Below are 14,070 nucleotides of genomic sequence, written 5' to 3' on the forward strand. Positions count from 1 at the left end.
AGAACGGTCTGGAAGGACCCAAGGTGAAAAAAACCTCTTTTCTTTTAGGGACTCATGTCATCATGTATCATTTATTTGATTTAACCTTCAGCCGTCAATGTTGGATGTTTCTGTACGTATTGGGTTTAACTGTTCACTAACCTGGTGGTCGTTTGTAATGACATGGATGACGACAGATTTATGAACAGTTGAACAAAGTTGTTGTGTTTTCCTGCAGGGGAAGATGGGATTGAGAGGATTACCAGGACCTAGAGGGGTGCCCGGACTAGAGGTAGACATTCACCCCCACTATACACACTCGAACACACGCCATATGCACACGCACATCCTAAACCTCCCTCCTTCATCTGCAGGCTAGCCCTTAAGGCTAGCCCTCTTCTGTTGTAATGTCAACAGCTGTGAATACGACCAGCAGCTACCACCAGTGTTCCATATGCAATAAAGCATCCATACTAATGATGACATCGTACCCATTTCTAGGGAGAAGAGGGCCCACTCGGACCACCAGGGCCGACGGGACTGGAGGTGAGTCCTGATTGGATACAGGCATCCTGGGGGGGTGGAAAGTACACTGATAGGACAAAGATGCTGTTTTGGGGGAGGTGAAGTGTGTGGTGATTGGATTAGGATGTTTTGGCAGAAAGGCCTGGGCATGCTGATTGGATAAAGACGTTGTTTGAGGAAGTTAGGAGAGGCGTTAGCAGGAATCAATGTGAGCGTCTGGTTTTCATTCAGACTGAGCTCTTTATCTCAGGCCTCTGGCTCAGGTACACACTCACTTCTCACTCACACACTTCTCACTGCATCATTACCTGTATGTGTGTGTGTGTGTGTGTGTGGTTGCCTGGCCTGTGGTTGTTTCCCCAGACTTTCAGGGATTGTTCTTACTTCAGACAAAATGTGCGGTGAAGAACAGATTGACTCAATCCTTTAGCATGCCATGAGGTGTGCTGAGTTGTAGAGTATCATAGTGTTTACGTTCATTTGAAAGGCCTGTTGTTAGCAGAACAGTGGAACACCAGCTTGGTGGTGACCATCCTGCAGCATCTGCTTGTGTAACAGGCAGACCTGAGTGGGAGATGAGTCGGTCCTACTCATGGGAACCACAGGCTGAAATGTGAACCAAAAGCCTGTCAGTAAAAGAGAACTTTGTCATCGTCTTTCAGAGCTACAGTTGAAATGTCGGAGGTGTTGCAACTCAGTCGCCAAATTGACTAGTGAGCGGATACTGCTTTACCTCTTCTTGGCCACTAGGTGGTGATGGTCGCTACATCCAGTCTGACCTTAACTGAGGAGTGTAGGGCAATAAACCACGTGCGTTGTTTTTAGCATGACAGCTCTAACTTAAAGATGCTTCTCTTTCTCCTACAGTCTTTGTATCTTTTTCTCTCTGTTCCCAATCTTCAGTTCTTCTTTCTTTTCCCTCTATCCTCTTTTGTTACCGCTCTCTTTCCTTTCCCTTCTCCCCCCATCCTCGACCTCTTCCTCCCTCCCTCCCTCCGTCCGTCTCCCGGGGGAAGTGATGTTTGGCTGGTGCTCAGAATCTTGAGGGATCCCTGGCTGTGAGCCACACAGCTCTGCTCCTTCTGAGCTTCACCTTACATCTGTCTGCTATCCTCATTACCCAGTCTCTCTCTCTCTCTCTCTCTCTCCCTCTTTCTCTCTGTCTTTCTCTATCTCTCTCTGCCTCTTTCTCCTCCCTCTCCTCTCACTCTCTCTTTCACTCCTTCTCTCTCTCGCTCTCCCACTCCCTCTCTCGTTTTCATTCCATCTCTCTCTGTTTCTCTCCTTCTCTTTTTTCCCCAGTGGCTGACTTGAACGCTCACAGATATAAATCTAAATTTGTGAACTGAGAGGCAGGAAAACACAGTGCTGCGGTCAGCTTCTGAATGGCCATATTTAAATAAACACTTCACCAAATCCATAGTAATACTCACATTACTGCAGATGCTTGCTTTTAGGTTCTGACTGAATTACGAAGTGAGTTTTTTTTTACAGTTCCTGGAGAGCTGGCCTGAAACGACATGGGAGTTTTCTCTAAGTCATTGAAAGCATTGTGAGTTTTTGGGCCTTGGACAAAAAAGGCGTTTCGAAGCCTGAGTTAGTTCTGTGAAACAACAATTTGCCTGCCGCTAACCCTCCCAGAACTGAGGAACAGGGCAGTGTCATTTACAGTCGCTGGCTGAGCTCTCCTGTTTCCTGCCAGACTCTTAGGACCTGGAAGGACTAGCCAGACCTTCTCTGAGCTGGAGCCTGCAGAACACAGCTCTTCTCCTGGAGGAACACTAAGCCTCTACAAATCTTGGTTGATTTCTAATTTCAAGGCGGGGCGTGGCGACTGGGCGTGCCTGATTTAACTTACCAAGTGCAAAGAAACAAATAAATCAGTGTTAGTAGTACCGACCAAGAGACAAATCAAATTGTGCTTTCAAATTCAGGGAGGAACAGATTTACTGAATTACAAGCTTGGTCTTGAGAAAACAATGACCAGGTGCCTTATCTGCAATATTTGGTTTTGTTTTGAGTTCTACAGTACAGAATCAGCTACCGCCAGGTAACCCTTTTCTGTTTCCTGTGCTCAGGGCAGAGTTGGCAGGAAGGGCTTCCCTGGCAGCATTGGGACCGAGGGGGTCAAGGTGAGCAGTCACATTGTTACACACTGAAGGAACCTTGACAGACCCCCTGTCTTGTGTGTAATGCATGACTGTCTTCCTTCAGGGGGAACTGGGGATCACAGGAAAGGCAGGACCCATGGGTGAAAGGGTAAGCATGTGCTGGCATTGAGGTACCCTACAGGGCTTTTAGAAGGAGATGCTGAGGACAAGGGACCGGGTCCTGAACCAGCACGGTTACTCTGGAACACTTCTGACTCTGGTCCCCGGACCCTCATTCTCTGGATGTAACCTCAACCAGCCATCACAAGTCGTCACACTTGTCTATTGGCCAGTTATGGGATTGGGTTTACACCTAACTGTGTTTATACCTTGTCGCTCACTGCGTGTGTGTGTGTTTCTCTTCAGGGTTTGGTGGGCTTCATTGGGCCTGTGGGAGAAACGGGGCTGTCAGGAGAGAAGGTGAGACTCCCAACCTGTCCTGTGACCTTTAACCTTTCCCACCGATCCCCGAACTCTCAGGCTTGGGTTAACAGTGTTTGTGCGCCTGTTGGAAATGACCACCGGTCCTGTCTGGGATTGTCTGTTTCCAGGGGGATCGAGGCGGGATGGGCCTGCCAGGACCGCCAGGAGAAAAAGGATCCAACGTAAGAGCTGTCTGTCTGTCTGTTTGTCCGTGTCTGTCTGTCTGTCCATCTGTCTGTCGGTCTGTTTATCCGTGTCTGTCTGTCTGTCCGTCTGTCTGTCTATTTGTTTTGGCCTGTCTATCTGCCCATCTGTCACTCCTTCTCTCTGCTTGCATGGACTTAGCGGAGACGTGCGTCGGTAGAGGTGGGGGAGGGGCTACCAGGGCGAGGGGGGGGGGGGGTTAACATGCGGTATGGGGGAGCATTATGGCGGCATGAGATTAAGATGTCAGTGTTATTCCCATGGGAATACGTGGCTCAGTATCTGAGACAGAGAACATCTCTGTACAGTAATACACATTAAACACACACACACACCTCCACTATACAGTGTTGGTTCTTAGAGGCTCGGAGAGGTCCAAACCATCAGGTTCATTTCTGGAAAGGGTTGTGGGCTTTTCCATCCCTCTCTCCCAATCCTTACCTCTCACTGTGATCCCCAGAACAATAGCCTCTAGGTTTATAGCCTTCATATAAGGTGATCTATGTGCGTGCCTGGTCGGTCTATTATGGGATGTGATGCAGCGCTGTGGTCTGCTGGTCTGTGACAGTGAATGTCTGGTCGGAGACGAGAGGATGAATGGGAGGCGGCCGTCATTCATGTCAAACGCACCGCCTGCTTTCCTGCTGGCCGTTGGCCAATGGGAATCCTCCGAGGCCTGACTTACTCACACACCAGGAAGGGCTGGCCAAGTCAGCTGCATGCACACACACACACAGCATGAGGAAAGGACCTCCCCATGCTCTAATGTATAGCAGAATGCTGACCTGGATGGTTCTACAGTCAGTCTGAGATAGAGAACTCACTGAGTTTATGGCCTGAAGCAACCAAGGTTATGTTCATGATGTGAACGACCTACTGTGTAGACCGGGGTCAGATACCATCTGAAGTACTTTAGGTGGGCTTGATGTAAGTAACATTCTTCTGCCAACCCCAAAGGATCAGTTTGATAAATGCTATCTATAGGTCCAAAACTAATACACCTTAACGCCGTAGTAATGCTAATGTAGTGTAGTATTTCTGTCAATGAGAAACCCAAACCAGAACATAAGGAGCAACAGGACATAATAAAACATCTTGTTTTCTTTTTAGTCTCATTCTTTCTCATTCCCTCTCTCTCCCTTCCTCTCTCTGTCTCTCTGTCTCTCTGTCTCTCTCTCTGTGTCTCTCTCTGTTACTCTCTCTCTCTGTCTCTCTCTCCCAATAGTCTGTAGAGTGATTCTACAGTGCTCAGAGTGGTTTAACAGATGTTTCCACCATATAAACCGTGGGCCACACGACAGCCGTGGGTTCATGACATTACTGTGACCAACCTGCCACCACCATTCATCTGTATGTGTGTGTATTTTCTGTGGTTGTGTCTGTCTGTGTGTGTGTGCGTGTGTGTGTCTGTGTGTGTATGTGTTTGTGAGTAAATGTGTTTCTCCCCCTTCAGTCACTCCCTAATATAACTGAGTGGGATATGTTGGCTTGAGTGTTAATGAGCCGAGCTCTCTCTCCCTCACTGGAATGCTCAGCATTGTGCAGGGAAGAGATGTTCTGAACACAAACCAGGTCCCCTTCTCTGAGCCGTACAACACCGATTGCAATAATCAAATACGGGCTATTGGCACATTATTCAAAATAGAAAACACACAGCCTCTCTCTCCTTCACACATATACACACACACACACACACACAGAAAACACACACAGACGTGTTCAAACATAAACGACTCAGACACACACACACAGAGAGAGATGTACACACACAGAGAATACACACTCACACAAACAGTAAAGGCACATCCCTCTTCTGGAGTATTTGTATCATCTTTAGTTTCTTGGCTATTTTCTGGTTTCAGCTGGAACCTGGTGAATGTGTTATAATAACTCTAACAATTTATGTTGAGAAACCTTGCTTCACCACTGCTATTATCACTCAGGTTGTTTATAACAGTTAATCAACTTTATGTCCCTGATAATGGTACTTAATCCATCTCTGTCACTGTTTGTGTGTGTTTGTGTGTGTGTGTGTGTGTGTGTGTGTGCGTGCGTGTGTGTGTGTGTTATTGCAGGGACACCCAGGGACACCAGGTGAAAGTGGGCCATCCGGGCCACCAGGAAATCCGGTAAGTCAGTCTCTCTCTCTTTCACTCTCTCTCTTTCACTCTCTCTCTTTCACTCTCTCTCTCTCTCTCTCTCTATCTCTCTCTCTCTATCTCTTTCTTTCTTACCTCCCAGACTGCCTCTCTGCTTGTCTGCCTGTCTGCTCTGACTATCTGTCTGTCTGTCTGTCTGCCTGTCTACCTGTCTGCGAGCTTGCCTGCCTGCCTGCCTGCCTGCCTGCCTGCCTGCCTGCCTGCCTGCCTGCCTGCCTGCCTGCCTGCCTGCCTGCCTGCCTGTCTGCTTGTCTGTCTGTCTGTCTGTCTGTCTGCCTGCCCTCCTGTCTGCCTGTCCTCCTGCCTGCCTGCCTGCCTGCCCTCCTGCCTGCCCTCCTGCCTGCCTTTCTGCCTGCCTTTCTGCCTGCCTGCCTGCCTTTCTGCCTGCCTGCCTGTCTGCCCTCCTGCCTGCCCTCCTGCCTGCCTTTCTGCCTGCCTTTCTGCCTGCCTTTCTGCCTGCCTTTCTGCCTGCCTGCCTGTCTGTCTGTCTGCCCTCCTGCCTGCCGGCTTGCTTGCCTGTTTGCCTGCCTAGCTAAGCTGCTTGGCTGTGAAGATGATCAGAGCTGGCAGCCACCTGCTGTAGCTGCATATCCCCCTGCCACCCAAACGTCCAACACCTCCCACCAATTAGACCCTCCACCTACCCCCCCCGCCTCGCTGCTGTTTCCCCCTGGCCCAGAGCTCCTCGGTGGGCCGCCATTGTGCCTGGGTCTGGGCCGAGCTCTGGAACAGGCAGGGGGCCGCGGAGGTACCAAAACAAACATAAACACTGGGCTCGGAGGGGCAGTGTGTGTGTGTGTGTGTGTGTGTGTGTAAGCCCTGAGCAGCTCAGAGGGATTCATAGGAGCAGGGTTCCTGAGCAAGATCTTTAATTGGGCAGGGTGACATCTAACAACAAACCCTAGAGTGTGTTCTGAGGGTCAGAGTGGGTGCACAGGAGGGACGAAGGGTTTGGTGTGTGTGTGTGTGTGTGTGTGTGTGTGTGTGTGTGTGTGTGTGTGTGTGTGTGTGTGTGTGTGTGTGTGTGTGTGTGTGTGTGTGTGTGTGTGTGTGTGTGTGTGGGAAGAGAAAAGGGAGGAATGGAAAGAGGGATGGCGAGACGGGAGGGGGGACATTCTGCCGTCTGTCAGGCCTCATATTTGTTTTATCTCTCTCCCTCCCTCTCGTCTTCCTCCCCTCTGTCCTGTCACGTGTGTAGGGAACCCCTGGATCTCGTGGGCCCATCGGTACCAGAGGACCCAAAGGCAGGCGGGTAAGACACAAGCTCTCATAGCTTCCCCTCCTCTTTTAGCTTCTGGGGTCTACAGGGGAAGGGATTGTGTGTGGGTGTGCATATGTGGGTGTGTGTGTTAGTGTGTGTGTGTGTGTGTGTGTGTGTGTGTGGGGAGGGAGGGAAGGGGGGATGCAGCTACCGCTGAGCCAGAGGGCGATGTTGCGATATGACCTAACGAGCCAGTGATGTCATGTCTGTTTACTGGCCGTGGCCACTAGGGTCAGAGCATTGGGGAGGTGGTGCCATGCTGTACTCTCTCCTGCACCAGTCAGAGCTCATTAGAACTATTGGAAGCGCTCCATCGAGCAAAAGGACAACAATGACTCGTTAAAACGGCTGTTGATGTTGCAGCTTAATGTTTGTCATGGAAAATGGGACGTTGTTGCCGGGGATAATTGTGACAGGCAGCCAGTGTTCCTGCAGACTGGAGGCAGACCCTTGAATAAACTTATGGAGAGAGAGAACAGGGTCGAGTACGCTCTTGGAGAACCCTCTGGTGTACCCTCTGAGAATCACTCCTCGTAGAACCCTGTATTTCCTAAAGGGTTCTGGTTGAGGGATTCATCCCATTTTTTCAGAGGGTCTAGGTAGGATGGTAGCCGTGACGTTGATGATGAAGACGAAGAACAAGGATGCATGCCCTGGAGGGAGGAAGATGATGTTGGTGGTGAACGGGAGGGATGTCGTGATCGAGGGAGGGCATGGTGTAGAGAGGGTAGGGGTGCTGAGAGATCAACGGTGCCAAGGGGTTGGAAACATGTCCGCCAGGGTTGGCGCGTTGCTCGCGGTATCCAGCCCCCCCCTCCCCCTTCCCCCCCTCCCTCTTCCCCCCCCATGACTCCCCCAGCTCCTTTCAAGGATGTCTGCTGAGCTGTGCTCGTCTACTGTCTGTCTGCCCAAACACTTGGCGAGACACACCAGTCTCTGTGTCTGAGCCCGTCCTTGGAAGAAGGGCCTGGTAGACTGGACACATACACACACACACACATATATCCTAAGCTGTGCTTCCAGTCATTGCTAATGCGAGCTGTTTCCCCAGCTATAAATCTGATGGCTGCTCTCTGATCGGGTGATAACCTGTAGCCAGGAGACCTTAGACACTGTTTCAGACACACGCATTTGCACATACACATATATACACGTACACAAAGACAGCACACACACACAAACGCACAAGTGTAAACTCTTTGAGGAGTTTGAGACAATGCAGAGATCAGCCTTAACCCCGACCCCAGATAAATGCTCTTACCTGGGATTGATCTACTGTTAGAGTTGGCTGGCCTGTCTGCATCTGTCAGGCTCTCCAGCAGAAACGACAACCAGTCAGTGAGGGGCAGCTTGCCTCATAAGAGTTTAATCCTGGACTTCATTCCAAGTTTATGGTTTCAAGACAGCTTTCATGCTGCCCTTTTAAGGGAAAGGCCAAGTCATTTTGTATATGTGTATGTGGGCTGTAAGTGTGGCTGAACAGGGTGTCAGCTCTGGGACACCACAACTGTAAACTCACACAGCTAATCAAGCACTGGAGGAACCAATATCACGGGACATTTCTCTCTCTCTCTCTCTCTCTCTCTCTCTCTCTCTCCTCTCTCTCTCTCTCTCTCTCTCTCTCTCTCTCTCTCTCTCTCTCTCTCTCTCCTCTCCTCTCTCTCCCTCTCTCTCTCTCTCTCTCTCTCTCTCTCTCTCTCTCTCTCTCTCTCTCTCTCTCTCCCTCCCTCTCTCTCTCTCTCTCTCTCTCTCTCTCTATCTCGCTTTTCTATATCTCCTTTCTATCCCTACTCTATGCATTCCTCATCCTTTCTTTGCCCCATCCCTCCCTTTCTCTCCCCACTCCCTCTCCTCCCCTCCCCTCCCCCTTTCCTCCTCAATCTCTCTCTCTTTCTCTCTCCCTCTTCCTCTCTATGAGTGATCACCACCATGTTTTATGTCTGATGGTTCCTCATGACTGACCCACAAATCTGCTGCTAATCGCTTCCATATTGTAACTCTCTGATGTCATCATGGCTTCTCTCCTTCTCGGTGGTCCGTCCATACCGCGTTGAGTTGTGTGGTTGCGTTGTGTCGTTGGTGCTTCCAAATTCTTTGATAATTCTCCATTTTATTGTTCATAAAGACCACCGCGCGGGGGAAAAGATAAGCATGCAGGCGTCTCAACTTCTTGTGGGCTTCTAGTGGTGTCTGGTGATTCCGAGTGGTTTCCACTGGATTACAGTACAACACAGTGTAGTATATCCATCAAGCTGCAGTTGTAGCCCAGCAGAGGGGCGGGGCAGTCCAGAGAGGCGGGGCAGTCCAGAGGGGCGGGGCAGTCCAGAGGGGTGGGGCAGTCCAAAGAGGCGGGGCAGTCCAGAGGGGCGGGGCAGTCCAGAGGGGCGGGGCAGTCCAGAGGGGCGGGGGACAGCTGGACAGGAGAAGCTTAAAGAAGCAACATGGTTGTGATGGCGTACGCTCATCCAGCTGAGCCCAGACAGCCAGACTGACCGTGTGACACAGGCTGATGCGTGACACGACACCACCTCATCGGGACCACTTCCGGATTCGGGACGGGTGTGATGATGGCTGTTCATCCCCAAGCTGTGACCAGTCTTACTGGCCTGGGCTCTGTGTGGAGAGGGCTTCAGCCTACAGCTGTAGAGCCCAGCTGTAGGCTGTCCTTCAGCCAGTCCTCCAGAGATCTCATAATACTTCCCGAGCTATACGTTCCCCATCGTTAGCTGCGAGGGACTGTATGCGGATGAGAGACGAATGAGTCTTCGGTGTGGTTCGTCTGGGCCGGCTGGGAGGACGCAGGGCAGGTAAAGGGTTGTCTTGAGGAGTATGATGTTCTGGCTACCAGTTCCCATAGAGTTCTCATCTATCAACCAACTGTTATTACTGTTATTCTGGCCAACAGCGACTCCAGTGATTCAAAACTCTTATTCTGGCAAAAATTGCCCACAGGACTGCAGTCTATCAATGGTCAATGGTCTGTAATCTGTTCTTCAGGTTAGCAGTGATAGCCGTCAAATCCTTCCTGGGTGGCGGTGATAGTACTTTAAGGTAGAGGTGCCCATCAGTGCACCAGGATTCCAATCTGTCTGTGGACAGGCGTCAGATGCAAACCGGTGCCTTGCCAACAGCCCCTGGCAGCATGGTAGGAAGCCTCCCACATAGGTGCACATGCTCAGCAGATGGATTCCACTCGACTGTACTGTACTCTGATGTAGTGCAGACGGACTGGGCCGCGGGTTTGGATGCTGGCCTGTCGTCTCCTCAGGCTGCCTCTCAGTCATCACCTCTCCTCGGTGCTCAGGGAATCTGGCTCCGAGGAGCTCTGATCGATTATGTTTGACAGATGAGCCGGACAAACCCAAACAAACTGACTGTCGTGGATTTGTGTGGATGTTCGAATGCCTGTGTGTGAATGTGTGTGTGTGTGTGTGTGTAGTGAAGAGGAGGAGGTCTAGAGCCCTCTCTTCAGATTGTAACCATGTGCATCTCTGGCAGCCCACGCACAAACACACACACACACATTATGACCACGCGCATAAAGAAGCTCTTACAGTGGGCCTTGCTAATTGTGCAGGGCACAGCTAAAAGGAGGACGACACACACACACACACACGCTTGCATTCATACACAAACACACATAGCTTTTGTCTTCTACACAGGGTCATTGAGAGGAGAGAGACCCGCCGTGTCTGACTGAGCGCACATACTGACAGTGTTGTGCCTCTCTGGCTGTGCACCAGTGCCCTCTAGTGGAGAGTGACAGCTGTTTGTGTTTCAGGGTGCAAGAGGCCCAGACGGTCCAACAGGCGACACAGGGTTAGAGGGCAAGAAGGTAAGAGGCCTGCCTGGGTTCAAAGTTCATATTACTGTAGGTCAGCTCGTGGGTCAGTCACTGTGGGCGTCCAATCACTGAGAGGAACGTGATTGTGTCTGTCCGCCTGACGGATTTGCACGCGCGTGTGTGTGTGTGTGTTTGCGTTCTGCTCGTGGTCTCCTCTCCCATCCTTCTTTCTCGTTCCTTTCTTTCATCCCTCTCTCTCATCGCTCTCTCCACAGGGTCTTGATGGTCCTCCAGGAAAAAAGGGATTCCCGGGAGAGCAGGTAAAATGTCTCTCTCTCTCTCGCTTTCTCTCTCTCTCTGTAGCACTCTCTCAGTCAATCCGTCTCCTCTAGTAGGTGTACTCACTAATTTGCCTTGTTCATGGTACTGCAGTGTGCCTTGTGTTGGTCCCAGGTGGTTTGTGTCCTTTCACCATGTGTTTAGAAACACTATTGGTGTGAGCAGAGATCTGACTCTGTTATGATGCGGTTAAAGCTCCACATGTTTACGTTCTCTTCACAGGGAAAGATTGGAGAGTCGGGAGAAGCTGGGCCTCCAGGGTTCCTTGTAAGTCTTTCATTCTCTCCCCTCCCCTCCTCTCTTCTCTTCTCCTCTCCTCTCCTCTCCCCTCCTCTCTTCTCCTCTCCCCTCTCTTCTCCTCTCCTCTCCACTCGCCTCCATTCCCCTCCTCTCCTTTCCTCTGCTCTCCTCTCCCCTCCCATCCCCTCGCCTCCCCTCCTCTACTCTCCCCTCCTCTCCCCTCCTCTCCTCTCCTCTCCCCTCCTCTCTTCTCCTCTCCCCTCTCTTTTCCTCTCCTCTCCCCTCGCCTCCATTCCCCTCTCTTCTCCTCTCCTCTCCTCTCCCCTCCTGTCCTGTCCACTCCACTCCCCTAACCTTCCCTCCCCTACCCTCCTCTCCCCTCCTCTCCTCTTCTCTCCTCTCCTGTCCACTCCCCTACCCTCCTCTCCTCTCCCCTCCTCTCCTCTCCTCTCCTGTCCACTCCCCTACCCTAACCCTAACCCTACCCTACCCTTTCCTCCTCTCCTCCTCACATCTCAGATAACACTAACACACCACGCTTATGCCTTTTATAGCAGGTGCATATCATATGACAGCACGTTCCGCCTCATCCAGTCCAAGTAGTAGTCTGAGCTGTGTGTCTCTCTGTGTGTGCTACTGTGTTACGTAACACACACTGCGTTGCGTTACCGTCATGTGTTGCTGCCTAAATGATGTGTGTGTTGATAGGGGCGAGGCTGTTATTACATTCCAGTGTCACACAAGATGAAGGCGTTCTCAATGTTTACAGTTTTTCTTTCGGTCCTTTTCCTGTCACTCAGCTTACTCTCTTTCCGTGTGTCTATTTATATCCGTGTGTGTGTGTTTTCTGAACCTCTCCGATCTTCTGTCTGTAGGGTATCCAAGGACCTTCTGGACCTCCAGGAGACAAGGGAATCGTGGGCGAACCAGTGAGTCTCTTTCTCTTTTTCTCTTTTTGTTTCTTTCTCTCTCTCTCTTTCTCTTCCTCCCATCCCTGCTGCCCAGGCCTGCAGCTGTTCTCAGTGACAGAGCCCATTGTTCTCAGGTACTGATATTGACCTTAGTGGAGTCACAGAGCCATATAGAGTTGGCCCCTATCAAAACGCATCATTCAGGAAGCTGGCCCCGTTTCAATGCAGGTCATACAGGAAGCTGGCCCTGTATCAATACGGTCAAACATGATGCTGTCCCTTTATCAATACAGGTCAAACAGGAAGCTGGCCCCATATCAACACAGGTCATACAGAGTTTAAGGACATCCTCACCCTAGCGTAACCTTGAGTCCAGAGAGGTGACTCTGACAATCCCAGAAGGAGAGAATATTTTTACAAGAAGGCAGTCTTCCATTTTGTTCAATGGAGGGACAAGGATGGAGGGAGAGAGTGAGGGACAAGGAGGGAGAGAGCGAGTAAATGAAAAGGAGGCAAGGAGGACAGATGGTGAATGGAAGTGATCTGGCAGGTTTACAGTTAGCTGGGACACACATGGCAACCTGACAGTGATGTGTGATGTATTGCTGGCTCCTTTTTCACTGGCGTGGTCGTAACTCTGTACATGTGTGTGTGTGTGTGTGTGTCCAACAGGGACCCCCAGGGCCACCAGGGACAGTGGGACCACTAGGAGAGATTGGTCTGAAGGTGAGTTGTTGTCTCTGTGTGTGTTCGTGGAGCTAACTGATTTACTGCCAAGCAGACAGCTGGTCAGCTAACAACTGAATCCTTCATGATATCTGATTAGAAGGATCTACTCAATGAAACAAATGAACGGAAACAGAGGCGAGGAGAGCCAAACCTTGAGTAACACTCTTCTTTCTGCGCTCCGCCCCACTTCTGCCTCTACTTTCTCTCTCCCTCCTTCTTCTGCCTTTACTCTGTCTTTCCCTTTTTCTTCTCTGTCATCCTTTCCCTTTCCTCTCTCCACTCCCTCTCCACTCCTCCCCATCTTCCTTTTTTCTTACGCCTCTTCCCTCTGCCTCATGCTCCTCCTCTTCCACCGTGTCCTCCTGCTCCTCCTCTTCCACCATCTCCTCCTGCTCCTCCACTTCCACCATCTCCTCCTGCTCCTCCTCTTCCACCACCCCATCCTGCTCCTCCTCTTCCACCACCCCATCCGGCTCCTCCTCTTCCACCATCTCTTCCTGCTCCTCCTCTTCCACCATCTCCTCCTGCTCCTCCTCTTCCACCATCTCCTCCTGCTCCTCCTCTTCCACCATCTCCTCCTGCTCCTCCTCTTCCACCATCTCCTCCTGCTCCGCCTCTTCCACCATCTCCTCCTGATCCTCCTCTTCCACCATCTCCTCCTGCTCCTCCTCTTCCACCATCTCCTCCTGCTCCTCCTCTTCCACCATCTCCTCCTGCTCCTCCTCTTCCACCATCTCCTCCTGCTCCTCCTCTTCCACCATCTCCTCCTGCTCCTCCTCTTCCACCACCTCCTCTTTCTCCTCCTCTACCAGGGTCCTCCGGGCAAGGTTGGAGAGTCCGGATTGCCAGGCGAGCCCGGAGAGAAGGTAAGCTCTCAGACGCACTCTCTCTCTCTCGCTCCCGATGTTTTCAAGCAGAACTCTCTCACTGGAACTCTTGTAAGGCCCTAGACCCACACAGTGCACGCAAACACACACTCGCGTACACCCACACCCATACGCAGAACGCTAACACTGCTCCCTGCTTCTCCATGATAAAAACCCCCAGTGTGTGGAGCCTCGTTGCCCCCCACTCCCACCTCCCAAGCCTCTCCAGAAGCCCCTGGTTAACCTCCCCGGGAGGCCTGTGAAGCAGACTGGGCTCCCTGTGAAGACGGCAGGCCCCTAGCCATAAACCATACCAACCACAAGCCCATAACTGTAAAGCATGGAGCCTCTAATCCCCCTGCCTGCCTGCCTGCCAGATCACCCTGCCACTGTTGTACCATCATTTGTCCTCCTGTCACTGATTGTCCTCCATCTTTAAATGGACACTTTGTTAAACATGTGGTCTGTCAGTGAAAACATGTGTGCTACCAATTTATGGA

At 51.2% G+C, this 14,070-nt stretch overlaps 1 protein-coding gene across 1 annotated transcript in view; it reads left to right on the forward strand.

The window, feature by feature from the left end:
- Window positions 1-14,070, forward strand: part of col27a1a (collagen, type XXVII, alpha 1a) — a 65,747-nt gene that overhangs the window by 41,484 nt on the left and 10,193 nt on the right. Inside the window, exons 13-27 of the mRNA XM_047045223.1 lie at window positions 3-23; window positions 218-271; window positions 481-525; window positions 2,583-2,636; window positions 2,719-2,763; window positions 3,021-3,074; window positions 3,206-3,259; window positions 5,357-5,410; window positions 6,639-6,692; window positions 10,483-10,536; window positions 10,761-10,805; window positions 11,047-11,091; window positions 11,940-11,993; window positions 12,648-12,701; window positions 13,517-13,570. Coding sequence (XP_046901179.1) covers window positions 3-23; window positions 218-271; window positions 481-525; window positions 2,583-2,636; window positions 2,719-2,763; window positions 3,021-3,074; window positions 3,206-3,259; window positions 5,357-5,410; window positions 6,639-6,692; window positions 10,483-10,536; window positions 10,761-10,805; window positions 11,047-11,091; window positions 11,940-11,993; window positions 12,648-12,701; window positions 13,517-13,570 — 741 coding nt within the window. The remainder of the gene's footprint in view (window positions 1-2; window positions 24-217; window positions 272-480; window positions 526-2,582; window positions 2,637-2,718; window positions 2,764-3,020; window positions 3,075-3,205; window positions 3,260-5,356; window positions 5,411-6,638; window positions 6,693-10,482; window positions 10,537-10,760; window positions 10,806-11,046; window positions 11,092-11,939; window positions 11,994-12,647; window positions 12,702-13,516; window positions 13,571-14,070) is intronic.

Source organism: Hypomesus transpacificus, chromosome 22 (genome assembly GCF_021917145.1).
Source record: "Hypomesus transpacificus isolate Combined female chromosome 22, fHypTra1, whole genome shotgun sequence".
In the NCBI taxonomy this organism is placed as follows: Eukaryota; Metazoa; Chordata; class Actinopteri; order Osmeriformes; family Osmeridae; genus Hypomesus; species Hypomesus transpacificus.